The sequence below is a fragment of the Hippopotamus amphibius genome, chromosome 10 (assembly GCF_030028045.1).
Source record: "Hippopotamus amphibius kiboko isolate mHipAmp2 chromosome 10, mHipAmp2.hap2, whole genome shotgun sequence".
NCBI classification, from domain to species: domain Eukaryota; kingdom Metazoa; phylum Chordata; class Mammalia; order Artiodactyla; family Hippopotamidae; genus Hippopotamus; species Hippopotamus amphibius.
Window position 1 is genome coordinate 114253224 of NC_080195.1, and position 25163 is coordinate 114278386.

Sequence of the window (25163 nt, forward strand, 5' to 3'; positions counted from 1 at the left end):
TTCCATTCGTTCACCTTGTGCCCTAAGTGAGCCGAACAGGATGGTCCTTCCTTCCTTGAAGCACGTTTCTGACTGTGCTAAATTAAGGTCGAGGCTTCATTAAGTGCTGAGCTCTCCTCGGATCCCAGGAAATAAACACAGACGTTGCCACCCACGGGACCTTCCGGAAGCCCAGTCCCCCAGCCCAGAGCAGTATCAGCCCAGGTACCCGACACCTGGGCGTGTGTCTGAGCTGCCAGGGAGGCCTGGCTGGGCTGGGGCGGGGATCCGGCCCTCAGGGGCCGTGGGGTGAGGCGGCTCCTCCAGCCTCCGTCCCTCTGGGCTGCAGGGGAGCCCGGGAAGCTCCCAGCATGTCCTAGAACCTCCCACAACTGTTCACACAGATGCAGGCAAGCCTTGGGGAAGGCACAGGCCTGGGGCTGTGAAGAGGGACGGGCCAGGGGGCTGAGGGGGAGGGGCTTGACCAGTGGGGAGGGGTGCTGGGACGCCGGGCAAGGGAGAGCAGCGGTCCGTGAGGGCACAGCCCTGAGCCAGCCTGGCTGGGAGGCACAGCGTCACCCCCCTGTAGCAGGACGGGCCACCAGGGGCGCTGCTCACTGCCCAGACAGTGCTGAGGGGTGCAGACCCCAGACGCAGGTGGCACTCTGTGTGTGTGGCCCTGAAGCCGTGGCCTTGTGGGCTGCAGAGGACACGAAAGAGGGAGCCACTTTCTCAAGGCCGTGGGGCCCGAGGCTCAGCACCCCCGCCGAGGTCCCCACCAAGCGTAGCGAGAGGGGAGACGACGCTTCCCCTGGTTTCACGGGAATGCTGCTGGCCGGGCCGCCTCCCAGGGTGTTCCCAGGAGGCCCGGCAGCTGGGGCGGCCTGCGGTGGGGACAGCTGCCCTCTGGGACCATGGCATTCTCTAGGGCCACAGAAGGACCCTGGGGAGGGGATCTGGCAAGAATTAGCCTTCCTGTATCAGCAGCGGGGACCTCGGAGGGGCTGGTGATGGGGCACTGAGATAAGGGGTGCTGTTAGTACCCGCACCTTGCACGTGAGTAAAAGTAGGCCAACCCTCTAAGTAACTTGCCCAAGGTCACATGGCGAGGGCGTGACCTTGATAAAGAAGCTATTACAGAACATAAGTGCAATATATACATGTATATATATACACATACACATATACACACACACACACACGTATATACATATATTTATGGGACCCATACACGTACTGCACCCCTGATTCCATGGTGCCCTGTGGAGGTCACCATGGGGGTCACCATGCAGGTCAGATTGGGCTGTGGCCTCTCCCACTCTTTCTTTAGGTAGAAGGGAGTAAGAGGGATGCCAACAGGGACGCTGGCCCCTTGAAGCCCAAAACAGCAGCTAGGGGTGTTTAGAGCGCAAACCTCATCTCCAAATATATATGTAGTGAATATATACCACCTCTTCTGCATATGCAGTCCTCCCTCATGGCTCACAGGTTCCCTGTGTGCAAATTCACCTCCTCGCTGTGACTTGTTTGCAACCCCAGAGCCAGCGCTGCCCAGCTTTCATGGTTGTCTGCTACACGAGCGTGCCCACAGCAGGGAGAGGCTGAGGGTCCCCAACCGAGGGCGGATAGGGCGACCCTGCCTTCTTGTTTCAGCTCACCCTGTAAACCAGCATCCTTTCAGGGCCTGTTCAAAACCTCGTGTTTCAATTTTTTGTGCTTTTTTGTTGGTTTCACTGTTCACATGCCCCCAAGCACAGCGGGCATTGCTGTCCAGGGTCCCAAGTGCGGGGAAGGTTGGGATGGGCCCCCGGAGAGAACACGCGTGTCAGATGAGCTTTGTTACAGGAGTGAGTTATGGGGCTGCTGGCGTGAGTTGTGTTAACGAAACAACAATAGATATTAAAGAAGTTGTTTTTAAACAGAAACACACATCAAGCAAGGTCTCGTGCTGCTTGGCTGATGAAATTGGGTAACAGGCTTTCAGGCAGTGGTTCCCCCAGTCGCACTGGTTCGCTATTTGCTAATTCGAGGTCAATGATTTCACAGCGTAGAACTGCCTCGAATCACAGAATCCACTGCATGTGTATTCAGTATACAGGGGGCATGTGGGGAACAGGACGCGTACGTGTACATCCTGAGGACCCACCCCGGTCTGGGCGCAGTCACGCTGCTCTGTGCGGCATGTGGAAGGTGTGCAGACAGGAGCAGCAGACAGCCCTGGGAGGAGCACCGTTTAGTGGGAGCCGGCCGTGCACCAGGCAGCTCACAAAGGTCAGTTTTAATTCCCACCGCGACCTTGCTAGGGGTGTGGTCATCACCCATGATTTACAAACAGCACTCCCGCAACCCTGAGCAAGAGGAGAACCTCCCCTAGGTCACACACCAGCCCTGCGATGTCTCCTGCGGTTTCTGCCCCAGAGCCCTGGCCCACCCCCTCTCCGGTGACTGCCTCTCAAAGCAGCTTCGTTACCTGAACCCTCTGGGCAAGGACCTGGGTGGACCCCCGGAGCCGGGGGACCAGGACAGTGGGAGCGAGGCATGGAGCTGCATCCCTCCCACTGCCAGACCCTCTGTACCAAGCCTGCCTCCTCCACCACCAGCTACGTCCCAGCTGAGCCCAGCGGGGGCCGTGGGTGCCTCTGGAGGGAGAGGGCACGGGGCAGAGGAGGAGAGGGAGGGAGAGGAAACAACGGAGGAGGAGGACGTGTTCATTGTCTGATGGGGGGACGGGTTCCAAATGTCACTAGCTTCTGTTCCAGGGACAACACGGACGCCCGCCCCGCACGCCCACCATGAGCCACTTACAGAAGGAGGACAGGGACAGTCTGAAGCACGTTGGGAGACCAGGCAGTTCTTTATAATTGATTGTGCTGGAGCAAGAGGAGTTATAGAAATAATGTCAAACAGATTTGAACAGCCTAAGGACCCCCAAGCCTGAGGAATGCTACTGAAATTGCTTCCAAATCTAAAAATCTGCACTCAGTTATCAGAAGGGCCATTAGGAGTCGGCTGGGAAATGAGGGTGTCAGTGCATCCGAGAGAATCTACGAGAGGAGGTAGGATTGGGGGTGGGGTGTGAGGACTCCTGAGAAAGAACCAGGGCTCCTGGACCTGCAGCCCTGGAACAGGATGCCTGAGACCAGAAGCTTCCACCAGACGCTGAATCCAAGACAGCCTGGGGCCACTCCGGGAGCAGAACCGCCCAGCTCCCACTCCAGGCGTTGGGGTACAAATAATTCATGTGTCAAAGACCCTTTCCCAAATACGCCGACACCAGGGCCTGACTTGGTGCTGCGGTGGGGGCGGGGGCGGCTGACTTGGGGACACACGACCTGCACGTGAGGACACGGCACCCAGCGAGGAATCCGTTCACAAACGCCGAGCCTGTCTCCACCGGCCACTTGTCTTGAGTGTTTCAGGCCCCGTGTTCCAGGAGGAACTGGTGTTTTATGGGGCATGTGTGTGTGTTATTCGCAAGATAAAGATGCAACAGTGACCTAAGGCTGTTTGGAACCCCTTCTCAACATAAGGGTCCCAAGAGGGGATGTGGGGCCAAGTTCCTTCCTGGAAGAAACACCTTTGAAAATTCCCACCTTTCAATGCAAAGCCAGTGTCACCCAGAAGGAGAGGCCCTCAGTTTCCAGGGTGACCATGGGCCTGGGCTGGAGGAGGAGGCGGGGAGGAGAGACAGGCCACAGAAAGTCCAGCCTTGGGTCTCCCACCCTGCACTCCCACCCTGAGCCTCAGTATGTCAGGATCCCTTCACCCAGAAGCCTGAAATATCTTTCACGCAATAACCTTCCCACAGGCTGCATAAAAGCCTCGATGGAAGCTGTCAGCTTCCTCTGGAACAGCTTTCAAGTCGTAGCACAACGGATGCCACGGCCGCTCGCTCCCAGGCCTGGGGAGAATGCATAGACGCTAACATGGCACAAGTCCCCAGCTCACCTTTGGAAGAGATATTTGGGTGCGGTGGTCTGGGATGCACTTGTACAAGTAAAGCAACTTTGTAATTGCAACCTGAAATTATATGTTACTCCAAGAGTAGCATGTAATTTTTAATATGTTTTTAGATGTAAAGTCATTTGAATTTTTATACAGTGATTTGGTATGAGCGTTACAAAGGGATCATGGATTCTGAATCCCTTATGTGCAATATGTTTCACGGTCAGAGTAGCCTGAACGTATTACATGAATTCTTGCTCTTATAGAAAATGAAAGAATATTAAAACTACACACACACTCATACATGTACTCTCAATCTCTCTCTCGCTCTCTCTCGCTCTCTCTCGCTCACACCCACACGCTGCTATTGCCACCTGTGTCAATGAAACAAAAATGAAATTTAGCAGATTTTAAGGATTTTCTTTATTCGAAGAAACTGAATGTTAAGCCATTGAAAAGGATAAAAAGCAGATTAAGAAAACCCAGGAATTTGGGAACCATGAAATCTGAAACTGTAAGATGGTGTATGTTCTTCTTTTGTTTCAGAACATCCAAGGAGCCTGGCGGGTTCTCTGAAGCCACTGCCTCTTAATAATGACAGTCTAGAAATATAAATGCAAGATGGTCAGTGAGCGCGTCGGGGAGCCGGGGAGCCTGGGCTAAGAGGCTCTGTGGGTTCACGGGACTACAGCCCTAGTCCAGCCGTCCCTGCTGGAGAAGGAGCTGCCTTCGGGGACACAGTCCCTTGGGGCCAAAGGCCCTCTGGGGATCCATTCTCCCCAGGTGCCTGTTAATTTTCCAGGTAGACCCTTAGGTCACACAAGAAAATCACTTGGAAATTTCTGAAAGTAAAGGCCATGCTCTTTGGAGCCCCCTGATTTCCTGAGAAGGGGGAGAGGCACCCTTTGAGTACAAGGGCATCCTTCCCCTCTTTTGGAAACACCTGGTCTTTCTTTGATCTCATCAAACTCGGTGTCGGGGGCTCACTGGAGCTAAGGGGGTGGGGGAGGGGAGATGGCCCTCCTGGGACTGGCGCTGGGGTAGGACCTGTCACGGGCGATCGCGGGAGAGAACGGCGGGGTCCACGAGAGAAGGGACCATGTCTGCCTCTCCCTGGGTCCCACCCACCACGCCCAGCACAGCATGTGGCATTCAGAAACCTCCAAAATAGTGCCACCACCCAGCTGTGCTTGGACCTGGGGGGCGGCCAAGAAAGACTTTTACCACCATCACAAGAGACACAGCCGGCGTGCCGGAGGGTTTCACTCATTAAAAAAGAGCTGGCGTGGTTGCGAATACTCTGGAATTGCCTTCTGAGCCGGTTCACAATAAAGGTGGCTTCCCACACGAGTAGACTTTTTCCTCAGCTGGGCACCCATTGGCCGGGATGGCATCAGGCATTCTGTCCAGCCTAAGGCCTCCCCCAGCCCGGAACCGGACATTACCTTCCACAGGGATCGGGTAAAAGCACCAGGGCACTTGGGGGATGGTGTCAGAGAAACAGCAGCTTCTAGAGGCGCACTCCTCGGAGCTGATGCCGGGGTAGCCGCAGTCCTTGCGGTCTGAGACCTCCATGACGCACGCCTCTGACTCTGCCATGCGCCACCGGATGGGGGGACAACACGGGGACTCCATTAGGGCCAGCTAGCTAACCAGATGCATCCATCCCATCCTCCCAGGGGAGCACCCCTGGGCTCACAGGCTTGGGGGAGCGTGGGGGCTTCTGGGACTGTCACACCTCAACGAAGTCTGGGTGCCAGCAGGTGGCCACCCGTTCCTTCCCAAAGAGGGCAAAAGTCAGAAGATTTGGAGGGAAAATCATCTCACTTCCCTGGACTTGACACGGCTCTGTAAAGTGGGGTGGCCCACCATGCCTCCTATGGGGACCCTTTAAGTATGTAAAGCATTTGAGCAAAGAATTGAAACCCAATGACGCTTCCACTACCGGGAGAGCCCTGGCTACAGCCAGCCAGCAACCCGCTGTCGGGCCTGGGAGCCTCTGGCAGGCAGCCTCAGGGGATGTGGACGAGAGGTGTGGACGGGAGGTGTGGACAGGAGGCTGAGGGTGCTGAGTCCACACACACGGGTCTGCTTTGCACACAGACGTTTTTGTGTGCACGCCTTGGAATCCGTGACTTTCTAACTTGATAAGACGCACAGACACAAACCTCACTCTCAAAAGGTAACTCGAGGAGTCTTTTAACTGAGTTTCTCAACATTCGGGGTCTGTTTGCAATTACGTTAATAATGCCCTGATTTTAATGCCTTCATGTCCCTTAGAAGCTTCTTAAGGGGACTGAGAGTTGCTTTTTCTTCAAATACAGTCGAACAGATGGGTTCCCACAGGTCTCCTGCAAAGGGCACATGGCTGGCCCTCGGGGTCCAGTGTGGACATGGGGGTCAGGGCACGTTTTTCCCTCCCCTGGGGCTGGCCCGGGGGTGTCGGAGCCCTGGGAAGCCGGGTCCTGGGCTGCTGGCGGGGCACAGGAGGGGGGCCCAGTTCTCCTGGACGTTACCTTGCTTGGGGAGGGGCTTGAAGCACCAGGGGACCCTGGGGATGCTGGAGTCGAAGCAGCAGCTGGAGTTGAAGCAGTCGTTGCTGGTGATGCCCGGGTAGCCGCAGTTCACCCTGTTCTTAAGGCTCAAGCGCGAGCACTGGCAGGGCTCTGCGGAGAGGTCCCGGGTCAGCCAGCCCCCCACGTGCGCCCCTGCCCTTGGGCACGTCCAGCACCCCCATCAGGGTCGCTCCCACCCCAGGAAAGGCCGTCTCATCTCACTCGTATTTGAACCACGCAGTGTCCTTAAGAGGAACTGACAGGGCTTCGCTGAAAGTGTTTCATTAGTTTAAAAAAAAAAACCATTCTGGCAAGAGGGTGAACAGATGGATTCAGGCCATGGTTGGGATGAAAGTGAGCAAGTCTGGACCTCTAGGAGCCCTTGGTGGGCCTCCTACAGAGCCCCTGACCAATCCTGAAGGGAGTCCTCCGGGAGGTCTCTCCCGCCGCCCCAGCATCCCGCTGTCCTCCCTGAGCAGCAGGGAAGCGGGTGGACGCACGCCAGAGCCAGCATCCCAAACCCTAGGACACCTTCCCACCTGCTGCCCTTCTCAGGTTAGCTCATCCCCCGCCTTTTCTCTTTGAGGGAAACTACCGTGAACAGAGACCCCCCCACCCCACCCCCGAGGGGCAGAGAGCCAGGGCCTCTCACACACCCCCGCCCCCCACTGCGCGCGGGGCACCAGAAGCCTCCCCCGGGCTCGCTGGCCCGAACGCTCCCTGCCCCCGGAGGCCCTGAGCCTTGCACACCGGGTTTCTCGGCCTCCGCCAGGGCACACAGCGCCAGCAGGAGAAGCGCCGCCAGGAGTCGGGCGCCGCGGGGTCCCATGGCCACGCTCAGCTGCATCCCCAGGGCTGCCAGAAGAGTGCACCCTCCCCGCTGCCAGGGGTGTTTTATAAGCGTCTCTCTGTTTGCTCAGCAAGCAAGATAACCTCCTCTCACCCCGTGGCACCAAGGCTTTGGAGCCTTTGTCAGGAAAAGGAGCTGAGATAGCTTGGCTGGGGGCCAAGCGGTGACAGAGCAGGGCGTCGGGCTCCCTGAGCTCAGCCAGGCCTCCCCCTGCCCCAGGCAGGGAGCCAGGGCGTGCCAGGATGCCGACGTGGAAGGCGGGCCACGTGCGCGTGCGGCACTGGACACTCAGGGGTCCCACCTAGGAAGGGAGAAGTCGTGTACTTCTCCTGATACAGTACGTGGCTCCTGCAGGAATGTTTAAACACGGAGCCCAGGACTATTGGGGGAAGTGACTGGGCAGCTGCAGACAGAGAGGAGACCCCCTCCAGGAATGGGACGGTCTCCGAGGATGGCAGGAGACCCTCCTCCAGGGCTGCAGACCCCTCTCCTAGCCCCTGTCTGTATCTCCTTGTCTCCATCTCTGGGAGGGGGCTGCTTTCCGTGGAGATGAGGCTGACCGGGTAAAAGGAGTAGCCCCGGAGGTGGGTAGAAGTAACAAGTTCGTTTCAGCAAAGCCTGAAGTGTGCCATTTTTTCTTCACTGGGAACTGTCTGTGTTTCCTAAAAGATGATACCTGTAAGCCAGCCCGTGCCCAGGATAAGATGCTCTGGGGAAGGGAGTCTGTGGATGGGACCCAAAGAGAGAGAAGAGAAATGCAGAGAAGACGCCCAACAGAAAAAGCACAGAGATGTGATGGGGAGGCAGGAGGGGGTCATAAACTCCCTGCTCCAGGGGGCTTCCGGGACCCCCGGCCTGTCAAACACAGCTTGAGCAGCCAGGAACCCAGAGACGCAGGGAATCTGAATCCCTGGGTCCTCGGGTCTGGAAAGCGGGTCTGCGTGTTCAGGGCCTCTGCCAGACCCAGGTCCAGCCCCACCCCCCCCCCCCACCTAACCCCCGCTGAGGAATCACTATGATTCCGTCTTGGCAAACCTTGAAAAAGTGACCTTTCCCCACAGTGTCCCTGTCACCCTTAGTCACCACCAAAACATAAGGCCTTCAGTCCTCCCTCCTCCCCCAGATTCTCATCCCCACTTTCCCCTCCACTTCCTTCCCCTTGGCCTGACTTCCCAGCGTGCCCTCCTGGCCCTTCCAGGGTTCTCACCCAAGAGACAGCTCATCAGCCCCTTGGTCTCTGGCCCTCCTCTGGCTCTCACAGGAGCCTGCATCTTCCCTGAGATGCTCCTCTTGCATCCATCTCAAGTGGAGGTGTTCAGGCCCCCACCCAGGGCACCATCTGCCCACATGGTGCTTTTGTGCTTTTAGAAAAATGTGCATTTTCTTCAAGACGAGTTACTTCCACTTATGGGGAGGTCTACAGCTCGGGCAGTGTCTACAGCATGAGCGCACCCACCTGAGCGTGGAGCTGTGTGCACGGCACACCCTCTAAGCCGTGTTGGGTGGCTGTGCTCCCATCACGTGGGCTCGGGCTGGGGGCTGGAGGTTGACCTTGAGCCCCAGTGTCACCCATGCTCCTTGGAGACGCAGCTGTGACTGTACCACCTTCAAGGCCCCTGCCTCACCATCATCCGCTGACCGTCAGCCTGCTCCTTCTGAAGGGCTTAGCACCGAGCTCACAGTGTTCCTTGTCACACCAAGACATGCGACATCCCAGACGGCTCCAGCATTCCAGGGACGACTCACCCAAAGCCGCAGGAGCTCAGGCTCTTACTTCCTCCGCGTCTTTGGGAGCGTCCATCCCTCCTCCACTCTGCCACCCCTACCACGATCACACTCAGAACCCACGCTCCACCTCTGGAAGAGGACGGGCAAATGTCCTTCCTGTTCAGGTTGTCTAAGCGGGTGCTGCCACATGGACGCCCCGTCTCAGGCCCGCCCCCCCACCCAGTGGGATTGCAATTCTGCTTTGTAGTAATGTTGCCTATCAATTCTCACAGGAAATAGAAGCCAACAAATGGGGGCTCCCTCAGGTGTCACCCATGTCCCTCTGCTTCTGATTCTTCTGGAGGTGCTGGTACCAGACTCTCCCTTCTGCCATAAGTAACTCTGAACCTCGGTGGAATAACTGTTTACAGATGCTGAGCCACGGGCTGTGCGGGACAGAGAGGGGAGCAGTGTGGGGAGGCCCGCGGCCCCTGGTTTTCTGCCTAGAGACACTGTCTGGACCTCAGAACACGGGAGGCTTGCGGGGCTGAGGGACAGAGGCTGGAATCGGAGACCCCGGGGCATTTCCAGGGTGGGGGCTGGAGGAGAGGGGGTGCCCGAAACAGGTCGGGGGCTCCCTGGGTTTAGTCAGACGCTAAGCGGCCACGCACACAAAGGCATGCAGACACATGGGGGGGAACACGTGTCAAGGAGACTAGGCCATCACCAGCCGGACTCACGTGAGTTCTGACCAGCCACAGGGGAAGGCTTGGCAACCGCCCAAGCACGGAGCAGGGACGCAGAACGATCTTGCCGTGTCTTCGCTCGGGCGGCCATAATGCAATACCACAGGCAGCTGGGTTAAACAACAGACCTTGGTTTCTTACCATTCTGGAGGCTGGAAGTCCCTGATCAGGGAGCCCACGGGGTCGGGTTCTGGTGAGGGCTCTCTTCCTGGCTCACAGATATCGGCCTTCTCACCGTGTCCTCGCCTGGTGCAGAGAGAAAGAGACTAAGCTCTATGGTGTCTGTTCCTATAAGAGCACTAACCACACCATGGGGCTCCACCCTCATGACCTCCTAACCCTAATTTCCTCCCAAAGTCCCCACCTCCAAATATCACCACGTTGGGGGTTACGGCTTCAACATATGACTGTGGGGGAACACAAATATTAGGTCCACAACATCCCATAAGAGCAGGCTTGATCTCGTTGTGGACTAAAGCCACTCTATACCCCTTCCAGCAAACTTTTGAAACAAGTCTTTAAAAATCGAGGCACACAATATAGCATTCACAATATTCAACACAAACTCAAAAGTAACTGGACGTGTGAAGAAGCATGACCTACAATCATTAGAAATAACAGAGAACAGAAACAGACCGGAGGCTGCATTAAGATGTTCAACACCTTAAAGAGAAACATAGAAATATAGCTTCTAGTGGCGCAGTGGTTAAGAATCGCCTGCCAGTGCAGGGGACAGGAAGATCCCACATGCCACGAAGCAAATAAGTCCCTGACCCACAACTACTGGGCCTATGCTCTGGGGCCTGTGAGCCCCAACTATTGAGCCCTCATGCCACAACTGCTGAAGCCCTTGAGCCTGGAGCCCGTGCTCCACAACAGGGGAAGCCACCTCAATGAGAAGCACCACAGTGAGGAGTAGCCCCCCTTCACCTCAACTAGAGAAAGCCTGTGCCCAGCAACGAAGACCCAATGCAGCCAAAAAGTAAATAAATAAATTGAAAAAAAATTGGTAAAATCTGAATAAAGAAATGGAAACTAAAAACGAACCAAGTGGAAATTCTAGGCATGAAAAATACCATATCTGCAATGAAAAATTCTAATTTAGACTAGATACTGTAGAAGAAATGGCCAGTTTATTGGAAGTCACTGCAGAATTAGCTCTCCAAACTGGGGCATAGAGAGAAAGGGGGCTGAAACAAAAAGAAACAGAACCTCCGTGACCTGTGAGACAGCATCAGCAGACTAACATACATGTAATTAGTGTACTAGTAGGAGAGGAAGAAGTATTTGAGCAAGAAAATGTATTTGAAAAAAGTCATGGCCCAAGTTTTTTTGTAAACTTGATGAAAAATATAAACTCATATATTCTAGAAGCTCGATGAATGCCAAACAAGATAAAGAAAACCATGTCAAGACACAGTGTGATCAGATTGTTGAAAATAAGTAATTTTAAAATGTTTCACAGCAACTGGAGGAAAGACACTGCATACAGAGGAGCACATTAAGAATTATAAGTGACCTCTCATCTGAAACAATGCAGTCTGGAAGGCAATGGAAGGATGATATTAAAGTGTTAAAAGAGAAAACCTTGTCAGGTCAGAATTATATACTCACTGAAAATATCCTTCAAAAATAAAGGCAAAATACTTTTTAAAAAATAGGTTTTGTATTTTAGAGCAGCTCTAGATTCACAGCAGAATTGAGCAGAAGGTACTCAAAGATTTCAAAATACTTTTTTAGACAAAGGATGTAAGGATCTGTCACTTGCCAACCTGTTCTCCAAGGAATCGGAAGGTGGTTCCTCTGGCTGAAGCCGTGGTGGCCCCTGATGTAGGGCATGAGTTCTCCAGGTTGCCACTGCCACTTCCCATCTGGCTGGGTTTATTCAGTTACGGCAGTTGTTTGGCCTCTGTCGGCGTTTGTGTTTACAGCTCAGTCCAGTGTCATGATTTCTCCCACGGTTTGCTACAATTATTTCCTAACTACTCTCTCAGCCAGAGTTTTGTCCTCATCCAGACAAAAGTCTGGTGCCTTGATTACCTTTGTAAAGTGACAATCAGTATATGTCACTCTCCTGCTACTCCCTCTGTCCTCCCAGTCCAAAGGGTAAATAAAGCTCAAGTATGAGTTTCTTGGGCTTGAAAAGCAGGACCCTTTAGGAACTGGACCCCATATATTCCACCACCCTCTTCTGTTGCCAGGTCTCCCTCATAATGTGAGCATCTTGCCCTCTAGACACACCCTGACCTTTGGCCCTTTGTCTGCCTGTCCTCCTCTCTCTGCAATGCTCTTCCTCCACTCTTTGCCTTGCTAACGCCTGTCTGTCCTTCAGCACTTGACTCAGGAGCCACTTCTTCCAGGAAGGCCTCCTTCACTTCCCCTGAGAAGACAGGTGCCCTTCCCCCCTCCCCAAGCATCCTTTGTTCACCTGATTGACAACATTTAGCCACTTCTGCATTTTAGGTGGAGTTTTACTTTTCTGGCTCCTTTATTAATTGTACCAAAGGTAACAGCTAATACTGCAGGCCAACTTTGTGCCAGGTGATAACCTAAGGATCTCACATGCTATATCTCATTTAATCCTTACAGCAATCCAAAGGAAGATCTAAAATTATCACCCCCGTTTTATAGTCTATGTGGAAAAATAATTTCCCCAAACAACACAGAAAGTAAGTGTAGGGGGGCATCCAGAAGTGGATGCATGCCTCATTCATTTTGAATCCCTAGAACCAAACCCAGCATCTGCACAAACTAGATCCACTTAGTGAGGGGGCGTAGGGTGGGAAAATGGCCAAGTGACACCCAGGAGATGAGGAACAGGAGTCTGACTCCTAATGTCACCCAGCACCCAAATTTCCTTCTGGAATTCATAAAATGACACCGACGCGGATATATGCAAATAAGTAAGGCAAGCGTCTTCTCACCTCTGGGTTAGTTTCCTCATCTGTGAAATGAGAGCTGGAATGAGGGCTTATTAAGTTTTCTCCAGGGTCTCACATGCCTGGTTAAACCCTCACTAGGACCCTGACTAGGATAATACATCATTTTTACAGTCATCAGGGGAAAAAGTACATTTTTATCACCGACATTTACATGCCGGGTGTTTCTAAATATAGAAGGTGGGGCTGAAAAACATGGAAATTCCATCTCCCGCCCCAGCATGCTGGGTTCTGGGGTTTGGCTGTGCTGACCCATAGAGTGGGTAAAGAATAGGCTCTTCTAAGCCCAGGACTTGATTTATCTACAAAATAAAGAATGTGGCCAAAGCTGGGAGGAGGAATAAACAACCCAATGCTGATGAGAATTTGATGGAGTTTGGGAGGGAACATCTTGATGAGTCATCTTGGGGGTTACAACTGGACAGACATAAACCTTAGCATTTTTCAGTGTTTTGTGCAATTTAGCCAAGATTTACATTCCTTCAAAATGTCTTTTTTGTATCCCTTTTGTATCTAAATGGGAGCTTGCCAGTCTTAAAACTTAAAATACTTAAAGCATCTAGGTACCACACATCAAGGAAAAATGATATGTTAGAGCAGGAGTCAGCAAACTCTGCCCCATGAGCTCATTGCCCGTGTTTAAATAAAACTTTATCAAAACACAGCCATACCCATTCATTTACACATTGTCCATGGCCACTTTCTAGCCATGATTGCAGAGTTGACTACCTGTGGCAGAGACTGTATGGTCCAGGAAACCTAAAATATCTACTCCCTGGCCTTTTAAGGAAAAAAAAAGTCTGCCCATCCCTGTATTTTTGTCTTACAACTCTCTGAAACTCAATTTTTAAAAAAGGAGGGAAATATTTGTATTTGTACTTATAAATGAAATGTTACAGAAATGTGCCTCTGTGCTTTTTTCCCTTCTGTAATCTGGTCTTGAAAATGGTATACTTAGTATACTGATTTCGAGAGGCAGTTCCCCATGAGTCTCTCGCGTTTCTGCAGTCTGGAGAAAGAGGAACCAGCTGTCCCTGATGGCATAGGACTCAAAATTATAATCGAATGTTCAGAGCTGCCTTGACATCTGGTGAAACCTAGAGGCCTCACCACAACTTCCCCTCCCTTCTTGGCTCGCACAGATACAGCCCCTCCTGGAGCCAAACATCCTCCTTATCAAGGGACCCTGCACAGTTCCTGCTTCTTCCCGAGTAGCGGATTTCACTTCCCTGCCAGCCTGTGGAACTACTCCAACAGGCTAATCGCATCCTCCTGCAGGAACCGGGGGCCACCCCACCCTCTTGATACTACACAGCTCCTCCCGCAGCCCCTGGTTGTTCACTGGGCTCCCGAGTGCACCCCCTGTGTGGCCCTGCGTGGCAGGGTGTTTGCGTGGCAAACAGCCTTAGGAGGTAGATAAAGTGTCTCCCTCTGGAGCAGAGGCAGGCTTACTGCCCCTTGAAAGATCGGAGCCCCTGACTAGCTCAAGGTTTCTCTCCTGGAATGCAATCCACTGTGTGTGCTGACGTCCCTCTGAGCTCATCCGTGCCACCCCTGGAGGACATGCGGGCACAGGGAACCCACACAATTGCCATGCGATCAGCAATCAGGTCCTTTACCTCCGAACCAGGAGTCTCCTGGCCCCTGCCAGCACCTGTGATGCTATTCTCTTGCAAGCAGGGTAAACGCTCACCCTTCTGAATTCTCAGCACTGGTGAACCAGGCCAGATGAATTACAGAACATCCCATCAATGTTGTGTCTTTAGAATAGATGTTCCCTGCTTTCAGGTTCAACCAATCTCACCGTACCACATATATACGTAAGTGCGAGGCTGAGTCACAAATTATCCGCACTCTGGCTGTAGAATTTACGGAGCTTTTAACATAACTGGAGTGCGGATAATTTCTGACGTACCCTCATATGTACGGTTTTGCCTAATGTGATCTTTTGTTACCCCCAACATGTCCAACTCAGGGCAATGTCAAGAGCTGAGAAGAACAATTAAGAAATACCTTTAAATAATACTATTTCTCTTTCTGTAACTAATTATAATGTATCTGCTCGGACCTTTAAATGGTGGCTGTTTGATACCTGCCAGTACATTCCTGAGCTGGGATCTGCCAGGTACGTCTGTCTTCTTAGCTGACGTTGCCTGTTGGGCTCACGAGCGCTGAGTATCTCCGCACACCGTCCCTGCCCACGCTCACAAAGAAAGGTGAGGGAGTTTTCTTAAGCTAACAGTATCCTTCCCTACGACCCCACCAATAGGATTTGAAGCCACAACTTGGCTTCGAGAGTTGGTTCCTGGTCTGGTCCTTAGGTCAACATGTTCTGAACAGAAGCCTGTTGTTGTGTGGGCAGTTATCTAGAAGCACGGATAACCTCCAAGTACGTGACCAGCCGCAGAGTGGAAAGGCTCACGGATCCAGTTAAGGTGCTTGAGCCACGGGGCAACCTCCAACACGTGATCAAAAGTGACGGGCCAAAGTGGCAGGTTTGCACGTTGCATGGGGCACCAAGTGAGCGGAAGGACCACACACCTGGATCCTGGGTCGTGAGGTGCTCATGTGTCCCATTCCTCTTTGTTCCGCCTTCCCGTCAGTGTACGGTAACAAGACCAGAACGGTTTGCGCAACGGGCCAGGGTGTGGGCAGTGCCAGCACACTCGGGCTTTCCTGGGGAGACTCAAGGCAGGCAGAGCTGGCCCGGCTACAGCCCACAATGACCCGCAGAGCAGCCGTGCCGTGCGTCCGTGTTTCTGGAATGGCACGCGGGGCCTGAATCGGACCAGGACTAGGGTCACCATCGGAGGCCTGATGAGGGTGACGGAGCGGTCAGCCTGGAGGTGGGCAGTCTGCTCCCTGTGGATGGGCCTTTCCGTCTTGTCCCATCTGTGATGACATTCTGTCTCTTTGTCGCATAACACATCCTGCAGGGGACCCGCTCACCCACGTTGGCTCTTAAGGCACCTGTGAATGTCACCTGTGTCTCTGCCCCGGGTTTGCTCACTGCCTGTACTTGACACATCCTCAGTCTCAGTTGTTCCCTTCGCTTTCTTACCACCTAGAGAGGAACTGACTAGTCTCAACAGCAGTCATGACCCCCGCCCTTTGGTAATTTGCATTGATTAGGGCTCCTTGATTGCAAGTAAGAGACACCAACTGTTGTGGGCTGAACTGTCTCCCCTCAAATTCATACGTGGAAGTCCGTTAAGTCCTCGGGTTACCCCAGGACCTTGTGATGTGACCTTATTTGGAATTAAAGTCTCTAAAAGGTAATTAAATTAAAATGAAGCCCGTAGGGTGGGCCTTAATCGAATAGGACTGGCGTCCTTATAAGAAGAGAGAGTAGGACACAAACACTCACAGAGGACTGACCAAGGGAGGACACAGGGAGAAGACGGTCCTCTACACACCAAAGAGAGAGGCCTCGGGAGAAATCCGCCCTGCCCACACCTCGATCTTGGGCTTCCAGCCTCCAGCACTGAGAGAATAAACGTCTGCTGTTTAAGCCGCCTGGTCTGATGAGGACACCAACTCCAGCTGATGAAGAAAGGAGAGAGGGTGTCACATGGCGTCCGGCGTCACCAGAACCTCTGGGCGGGGGCGCAGCCAGCCTCGGGGGCGGGGCTCACTCCCTCTCCCCGGGGCCCCGCTCTGCACACCCTCCTCAGGCCACGTGGGGCGCTGTGCGCACGCGGGCCCCTCTGTTACACACGTGTTACTCCCTCCACATCTACTCCAGGGCGGACGCAGACACGACTCCCTCCCACACCAGCTGTCCACCAGAAGACCCCTGACGTCCCCCCAAAACGTGAATCCCTCCCCTCAGAAACTTCCTGAACTGTTGTCTGAAGCGCTTCAAGGACGTGGAAAATTCTAGAAAGTTCCCCATGTTGGTGGTTTCCAGGCTGGAGAGAGAGGGCCGCACGTAGGGTGTCGGACCGCCATGCTGACCGGCCAGTTAGCCTTGGAGCGTCACGTGTGTGAAAACCAAGGAAACTCTAAGCCGACACAACACTCCATGGCCTCGTTCTGAAGCTGGAGGCCTGTCTGTAAAAACGAAGGTAGAAAACATGCAGCTGTCCACTAACAAGCAACATGTTCAGACGTAAAAGTTAGTATAAGTTATAAATCCAGTGGTTTCGAAGGCACAAGAGAGCTCGCCCCCATATAGCCTCCCTCAGCCTCGTTTCCAAGCCTGGGAGTCAGGGGTGGGGGGGGGTGCAAGCCCTTTAAGAGCTGTGTGTACGTGTGTGTACGTGTGTGTGCCTTTGTGCGCGTCCATGCGTGTGACATGGTGCCCACACTGTTGAAGTCCCCTCGTGCCGTAGCGGCAGGGCTGTTCCTGTTGAGGCGCTTTGTCACACAGCCTGCCTTTGTTCCACCACCTCCCAGATGCCTCAAGGCCTCTGTGCTGCCCGTGAGAAGGTGCCCACGGCTCCTGCGCCCGCCACCCCGCCTGCTCCCCGGGGCCGTGGACTCCTGGCTGCAGCGAGGCATGGGGCGGGGAGGGGGTCCAGGTTCCCGGGAAGCCCAGACTCTCCTCCCCAGGAGGGATCACGAACCAGTCACCTTCACGGGGGCACGTGATGGGGAGGGCCAGATGATGGGGGGGGCACGTGATGGAGAGGAGGCCACAGGGGCAGGTCCGCCCCCGCGGGCGGTGGTGATGTCTTTACAGTCCTGGGTGTGCGGAGACATTTCATTCTCGTGGGACTTCACCCTGTCCTGTCTCCCACCCCCTCCTCTCTAGTCGCCCCCATTCTGGCTCTGCACATGGGAAGGACATGACACCCCAGCTCCCACCTCCCTCCCTGCACAGCCTCACTGAGCACAGGGACCCCCTGGGACATCCCAGACCAAGCCGGGACAGCACGGGTGGACATGGGCTTGACCGCCTTCTGAGGCCGCCTGGTGTCCCAGACGTTTCCACCGGCATCTATCCTGAGGGGTCCTCCCCGCCCCGCCGCGCTGCCTGGGCACATCTCTCTCTGCCCCCAGCTGCCTCCACTGTCAGAATTCCCATGGATTTTGTGAGTCTCAGAAAGCATAGTACAGCAGAGGCCAAGCCAAGTCCCTTGCCCACCCACACGGGGTGCTGGGCAGTGATGGGGCTGAGGCAGGGGTGCCCTTGCAGGAGTCCCCTGTTTTCTCTTCCATGTGTGGGTGAGCCCAAGAGGCCTGGTGTCCAGTTGGTAGAGCTACGAGATCACGTATCCACCCGGGTGGGCAGCAGAGGGGGTGACCCAGCCGTCGCGGATCACAGATTTCTTTCTGTGCAACGCGTCGGGGGTGGGGAGGGGGGAGGTTTGAAGCTGCTGGCCCTCCATCCATTCACTCCCTCAGTGGGTGGGCATCCAGAGAAACAAAAGAAAGGCAGAGGGCCCACCTGGCCTCCTGCCACCAGCCTCAGTGCCTGTGCCTGGAGGAAGGCACTCCCTGCTGGAAACCCCGGCTGCAGGAGTACTTAGGGTCAAGGAATCCAAATCTGTGCATCACGACTCCTTGGAAAGTGACATAACCCTCACGTCTCTCTGCCTGGGCAAAGGAGAAGGACACACAGCTCAGCTCGCTGCTGCAGGAGCCCCTGGGAGACCACGTCCACCTCTCAGAGCCAGGGGGTGCGTGTGGCAAGGAAGGGGCAGCATGGGTGTGACCCTCCTGTCCCAGACCCCATTCTTGGCTTTCTCTTGGCTGCATCCTTGAAATTACTAGTCAACTTCAATTCTGGAGGCTCTCTGGTTCACGAGAGTCTGATGTGCTGGTCTGATCTGTGTGTCTGCTCCCTTAGGTGAGTTATTAAACATTTCTTGGCTTACAAAATGGGGATGAAGATAAGGGTGAGATACCATCTGTAATGGAGTTTGTTTTGAAAACCTAAAGAAATGTCTTTTAATTCTCCCCACAGGCACCTCTCCCTTTGCCCCTGATCACTCCTGACCCTGAGCTCAAAGTTCCTCCTGGGAGCCTGAGTGGGGCAGACGCTTCAGGGAGAAGTCAGTGAAACACCAGCTGTGGCGAGGGGATAGATTGCCCATTGTTCTTTCACAGATGAAGGGCCCAGCCCAGAGGACTCATCCTGAGGACATTTACTCTGGGTGAGAGCTTATCTCTGTCCATGGTAGCTGGGGAGTCGGCTCACTGCTCTAAGGTACAGGGAAGATACAGTCCTTGGTTTACCATTCTCAAGGAACAGAAAACCCAACCAGCAGTGGTTTAACCCATAAGGGCATTTGGGTTTACTTAACGTGAAGTCTGGAGGTGGATGGTGCTGGGGTCAAATCAGCAGTTCAGGGATATCAAGGCTCTAGTTCTCTGGCTTTTCCTCATTATCACAGAATGGCTCCTTGAAGCACCCCATCGCACCCTCATACCACACAACATCCAAAGGCAGGCTGCAGGGGTGGTCCAGGACAGCTAGAGGGAGCTCTCCTCTTACCAAGGAGTAAAAGCCTTTCCCCAGAGCCTTCAAACAGATGCCGCCTCTGTCTCATGGGCCAGAATGGAGTCCACCTCTAACTGAAAGAGAGGTTGGGAAAGTGAGTACTTTTTCCATTCTTTATAGAGTGGAAGTCAGGGAAGGAAGAGGGGAAGAAATGGATGGCGGGACCTAGGAAACAGGCCTGCTGTGTCGGTGGGGAAAGCCCTGCTCTCTGGCAGTGGTGAACGTGGGGCGAAGGCACAGTGGATGGGACCGGCTGGGGTCTGGAGAGAACTGCAGCTGAGATCCCCAGACAGGCCAGCGGAAACCCAAAGGACATGATGGAGACCCAAGGACTCCCTCACTCCACAGCCGTGGGTGCTTGGTCCCCTCTCTGTTCGCCCAGCTCCAAGGCAGGGCAGGAAAGTGGGGAGGGAGGGGTCAGAGAGACTGACAGAAGCTGCATCAAGTACTGCCACACATGGCATTTCAAAAGTGTCGGACTAAACAAAGTTAGTTTTTACCGCTCACTGGCAGGCAAAGATTGTGAGAAAGATCAGATATGCTACGGATAAAAAAAAAAAAAAAAGAAAAGAAGCCAAAATTTCTCTGCACATTCTCAAGGGAAGGAAAGCCACCGTGACCCTCACAGCACACACGTGACACATATACTATTGCAGGCACACGTGTGCTGCTGGGGTCCCCACCCTGATGCTTCCGCGTGTGCCGTGTATCTCCCGGACCCCGGGCCCTCTGTACGTACTTTCCCTGGTGGCCAGAGGTTGGGGGAGGGGGTGATGGATCTGCTGGAAAATTGGGAAGAAACTGGTCACGCAAAGGGCAGTGGCTCCCTTCTCCCTGGGAACCAGCTGGCTGTGGGGGCGGGAGTGCTCCCCAGCCCCTGGGGCCCCAGGGACAAGCACCTGGGAGGAGGCGTCCGGGGGCACGGCTGGCTGAGCTGAGCTCCCTGGAGCAGGGCTGACTTCCCCGGGCGTGGGGGGCGCTTTCAGCCCAGCACTGCCTGCTTGGATGGGGCGTCTGCTCAGGTCCAGGCAGGTCCGATTGGTTCCCTTCCTATTGCCTGTGTCGGTGATAAGGGGACACGGTGGCCTCCGTATCCCTCTGTTTTGTTGTATTTTCCAGTTCAGAGCTCAAGAGTGGGGGGCCAGGAGGGTGGGATTCCTCACGATGTCAACCCACGTAGTCCTCTGCAATTTTAATATTAACCCTTTCAGACACTTTGCTATGGGTTTTATCTCCTAAGTCAGTTTCCATCTGGGGGAAGTGAAGAAATTGCCAGGCAATTTTTATGATGGCCATGAATATGCAGAGCCTGTGAGTAGAGTTTGGTACCTGTTTTCATGATTTGACAAGGGTGTGGTTTCGAGTCGCTTCTGAGACTTTTGCCATCCAGTGGCCTTGTGCATGGACCCGACGGCTGATAGCCACCGAGACAGCCTAACGCTGTTACAAGTCACGCTCCGTCTGGCCCGGGATAACCTGCATGAATGCGTAATCCACAAGAACCCAGAGGTGCCAATATCACCTTCTTCTTTCGGAGAAGGGAAAATCATTTCTATTTTTCAGAAGAAATACAAGCACAGAGCAACATTCATCTCTTTTAATTTTTAGGTTAATTTTGAGTACGGTCAATCCAGGCAGTGAGTTTGGGCTCCGAGGACCTCGAAACGTCTCGCCAGCGATGGAATTGAGTTCCTGGCGGCTGGCAGAGGCCTTTGCCACCCCAATGCAATTCCCACCGGAAAAGCGGCTAAAACAGGCACACCTCTGCAAGGGTGAAGTGTGGGGGAGAAGAGATCCGTTAGTGAGAATAAGTATTTTCTTTCCCTTTTAAATAATTACAGAGAATTTGCTTAGAAGCCTCACTGGGAATATTCTTTAGAAAACAAGGATTGTCTTTATATTTTAATTGTCATTCTTCCCACCCCCACCCCAAGCAAACGAGGAAGCGTTACCAGGGATAATTCTTCACAAATTTGTGGTTAGATGTGTGAAGAAACGCCAGGAAAAAAATAGGGTGCCTCACCCAACGGGTCTTTCAGCCCTGTCTTCCCAACCCCCAGCGCTGGATTCAGACTGACTTAAGCAAATCCACTTCTTTCTAGTCACCCATGGCCATTATGCTGGGTAAAAACACAGCTGGCCACGCGGATTGGGGGTCCCAGGGTCCCACGTGGTGGTTTTTTCCTCACTAATTCTGTCTCTTCAGATCTCACAGTGCTGTCATGGCCTTACCTCCTTCAACGGCCACAGGGTGGAAGCACCATGGGACTTCAGGGACCTTTCTATCAAAGCAGCAGCCTTTATTTTTGCACTCCGTAGGCGTGATACCGGGGTGACCACAATTTTTTCTTTCATGGGGTTCCACCTGACACGTCTCTGAAAGTATACGGGCCACGAGGTGCAGGTAAGTCATGGGCTGAGTCCCTCCCCGTTATTATGCACCCTCTGGCTCGCTTCCTTTCCCCAACTGAACCAGCAGCCAGCGGAGCAATTGATGTAGATGACCCAGGGCTCTGCGTGCAAGAGGAGACCCTGTCCTCACTTCCGGATGAGAAAACGCTGAAACCCTGGGAAAACGCAAGCTGCCTTTGATTTGTAAACTTTGCACCAACCCTGATAAATAACTTGTTTACTCATGCATTTCAACAATTGGTAAACTTTATTCACTCAATCAGTAAATATCTGTTGAGCACCGTTGGTGGGTGCTGGAACCAGGAGCTAGCACAGCAGAAATAGTCAGGGCTCTATTTATCCCCTCAGGGATCAAGTTCAGGCCAGGCCCTGAGCTGGGTGATGGGGACCCAGAAATTAAAAATAGAGAAGTTGTTAAGAAGCTAACAGTCTGATGGAGGAGGAAGCCGAGCAAACGTACAAAACGGCACAGTGCAACCAGCCAAGGGCAAGCTGGGGTGGGGCGAGTGACTGAACAAAGCAAGGAGGGCTTCCTGTTGGAGGAGGTTGACCAGGTGAGGACGAGGCAATGGGTGTTCCAAGCAGAAGGAGCAGCAAGTTCGAAGGAGGTGTAGAGAGAGAGCAAGGTGTGTTCAAGGTAAGATGGGGAATCGGGGTGGGGTGGTTTGGGGAAGCCAGGCTGAGGGATTTCAGCCCAAGAGCAAAGGGAGCCACTCAGAAGCTTTAACCAGGTAAGTGATGAAATTGACCCAAAGCAGAGAACACACGGGGGAGACGGGCTGCTAACATGTCCCGTTAGATGCAAGATCTGTAGGGTCTGAACTCGGGCCCAGAGCGCAGGGCTCTGAGAAGGCACACTGCTCGGACTTGATGGTGGGCGCGTTGAGGCAGGTAGCAGAAGAGGAGTCCGGAACCCCTACCCTGTCTCCGGCGGCGGCAGGCGGGGGTGGGGGGCGTGCGGGGGAGGGGGGATGGAAGGTGAGGGGTTCGGCGTGCTCGTGGATGAACACCACCAGCTGGGCTCCAGAGAGAGGACTGGTCGTGCAGATGCTCTGTCCACTCCTGGGCCAGAGTCTGTCCCCAGGAGAGAAGGATGAGCAATGAGGCCTTGGGACTGTGGTGGTAAAGAGACCAGGAGGAAACGAGCCAGAACGGAACAAGGAAGAGAGTCCAAGAGGAGGGCGGGACCGAGATTCAGGGCAGATGTGGTCCCCGGAGCAACGCGCTCTCAGAAAAAGGCGGTCCCTCCAAAGACAGATAGATGCGGGACCTCTCCTAGACTGAGTGCCAGGATGCCTGCATTCGGTCACGCGTGACGTCCAGCCGAGCATCCTAAAGCGGAGCCCATCGCAAGAGCTGGTCTCTGTGGGTTTCTCTCCTGACGTCTGAGGACTGCCTCCAGCTTTCTTTGAAGAAAGGGTTCTGAGGCTTTAGGGGGACGATATGGATCCATCTCCCACTGGCAGGGCAGCCTCTCGGGGACGTCAACCCCCCAGGGTCTGGCCTCCCCACCGTAGAGCAAAGGTGGTCACCGCCCGCTCCACCGGGCAGGGCGGTGGGGAAGGTCAAGATGGTCTGTGTGTGCAGAGCTTGGACCACAGGTCTTGTGTCCTTTTCCTCCCTCCAGGAGGCGATGCAGCAGCTGGGGGAGGGGCTGCTTTGCTTGGTGACCTGGCCCCCTCCCAGCTGCCATCCTAAAGGGGAGCTGAAGGTTTCCAAGGCTTCTGTCCCCAGCAGGAGTCCATCTGGCCTACCATTTCCTGTTGCATAACAGCATTAAGTGGAAATGGTTTCCATCCCTACTACGCTTGTCATTGGATGGAGTTTTCGAGTTTTCTGTTGCCATGGGATCGCTGACCCTGTGAGACCCGCAGAGAAAGGTGGATCCTTGGGCCACGGGGCAGGCCCGTGGGTGACCAGCAGCTGGTGTGGAGCGTGGGGACCAGGGCCAGGCTGCCCAGTGGGGCAGAGCTGGGGACAGGGGTAGAAAGGAAGACACAGACGGCCTGGGGGGCGGCTGGGCGCAGACCATCCTCCTCCATCCCCACAGCGATCACACCTCCTTTCAGATCCAAGCCCCTCCCTCCTCCTTGCCTTCAGCTGTGGGGCCTGCCCGCCCCCTTCCCCTCCCCACAGGCCTGGTCCTCCGTTCCTGCGCTGTGAGTTCCTTGGAAGGTTCCTGGGGATATATGGGACATCCTTCTACCTCCCTGCAAACCTCTATGGGAATCCTCATTTTGGAACCTTCAGACAATCCTTCTCCCAGCCCCTCCCTTTACAAATGTATCTACCAATAATAAATAGCGTTTGTTTAGCACTTTGGCTTTTCCCAAATGTCAGCACACTTACCTTTATTGACAACCCTGTAAAGCCGAAGAGGGACCCCATTTGGCAGATGAAGGATTTGAGATGCAAGCACGTTCAAAGGAAGCAGTCGTGTCCTCCCCGCTTAATTCTCTCATTTGGTGACACCCACGGACTAGGCACCGATGGGACAGGTGGTCCGGGTTCCACAGGGCAGGCGGCCCAGGAAAGCCCACGGAACCTGCCAGCAAGGCTCCCATGACACACCCATCCTCGGAATAGGTTCTTGGACGTCTGTGTGGACCTTGAGTGGGTCCAGCCCCAAGGGTAGAGTTTGGCTTGGGCATTGGAAGAGCTATTCTTATTCCTGACATGGAAGACAGCTCTTTGAAATGTGCCGCTTAAGAGCAGCAGAGTATTCTAGCATCGGTACTGAAGACAGATGCCAACCGAGCCCGCTACTTTCTCAGGGCAGTTCCCAAAGCTTTCACAGGCCCTCCCACCATGCCGCCATCCTCCTCCTGCTCTGCCTTCCAGAATCTTCCGAGGGCCGAGAACAGCCCCTGGTACAAAACAGTGCTTGGCTGAAAAATATGTTGTGAAACCATGACTCCCAGAGGCGGGCCTCTGCCCAGGTGCCCGCCACGGAGCAGGAAGGGGGCTATCTTACCTGTCTCGCCCCACGCCACGCTGCTGAGGGCCAGTGCAAAGACCATGACCAGGACGCAGAACACCTTGGGCTCCATGGCGGCCGTGACCTTCCTCCCCTGTCCAAGGGAGACCACGATCAATGATGAAGCGCGTCCGGGCCCTCAACCTTATACCTCAGACTCTGTTTGCTTTTTAAAGGGGGTCAGATAACGTTTGTCTAAGGAGGGCCCCAACGCCCGTCATTCTGAGTAACCTCCACTGATTAAAAGGTATTTCCTAATCCCAGCCAAGCCAAACTGACAAGTTTGCTGATAGAGAAAAATGCCGTATCGCACAGTCATCTTGGCTGAGGGATTTGAGATTCAGAAAGTTCCTCTCTTATCCTGCGGGAGTCTCCTCGGTGGCGACCTGGTCCAGCGCCTGAGTTTTTTGGAGACCCTCCTGCTAAGTCAATAGTACACTCACCGCAGATTGAGTCATAGGAGAGATGCCCACACCGGGCACAGCCAGTTGACAATGGCTCATGGGCCCCCCACGGCGATTCAGGGAAAGACAGGGCACAGGCGGGGCCCGCCCCCTGCCTGGTCCTTTCCAGGTGGGCATGCAGCTATTTTCAACGGTTTTAAG

The 25163-nt window shown here is 54.2% G+C and overlaps 1 protein-coding gene across 1 annotated transcript; it reads right to left on the reverse strand.

Annotated features, from left to right (window-relative positions):
* Window positions 1-796: 796 nt before the first annotated feature.
* On the reverse strand, window positions 797-24631 carry LOC130829907 (skin secretory protein xP2-like). Its single transcript, XM_057696450.1, is given in 9 exon segments — window positions 797-922; window positions 1217-1350; window positions 5370-5516; window positions 6441-6590; window positions 7230-7251; window positions 7253-7630; window positions 20069-20226; window positions 21402-21545; window positions 24556-24631. Coding segments are annotated over 9 exon segments (1335 nt in total).
* Window positions 24632-25163: the final 532 nt, after the last annotated feature.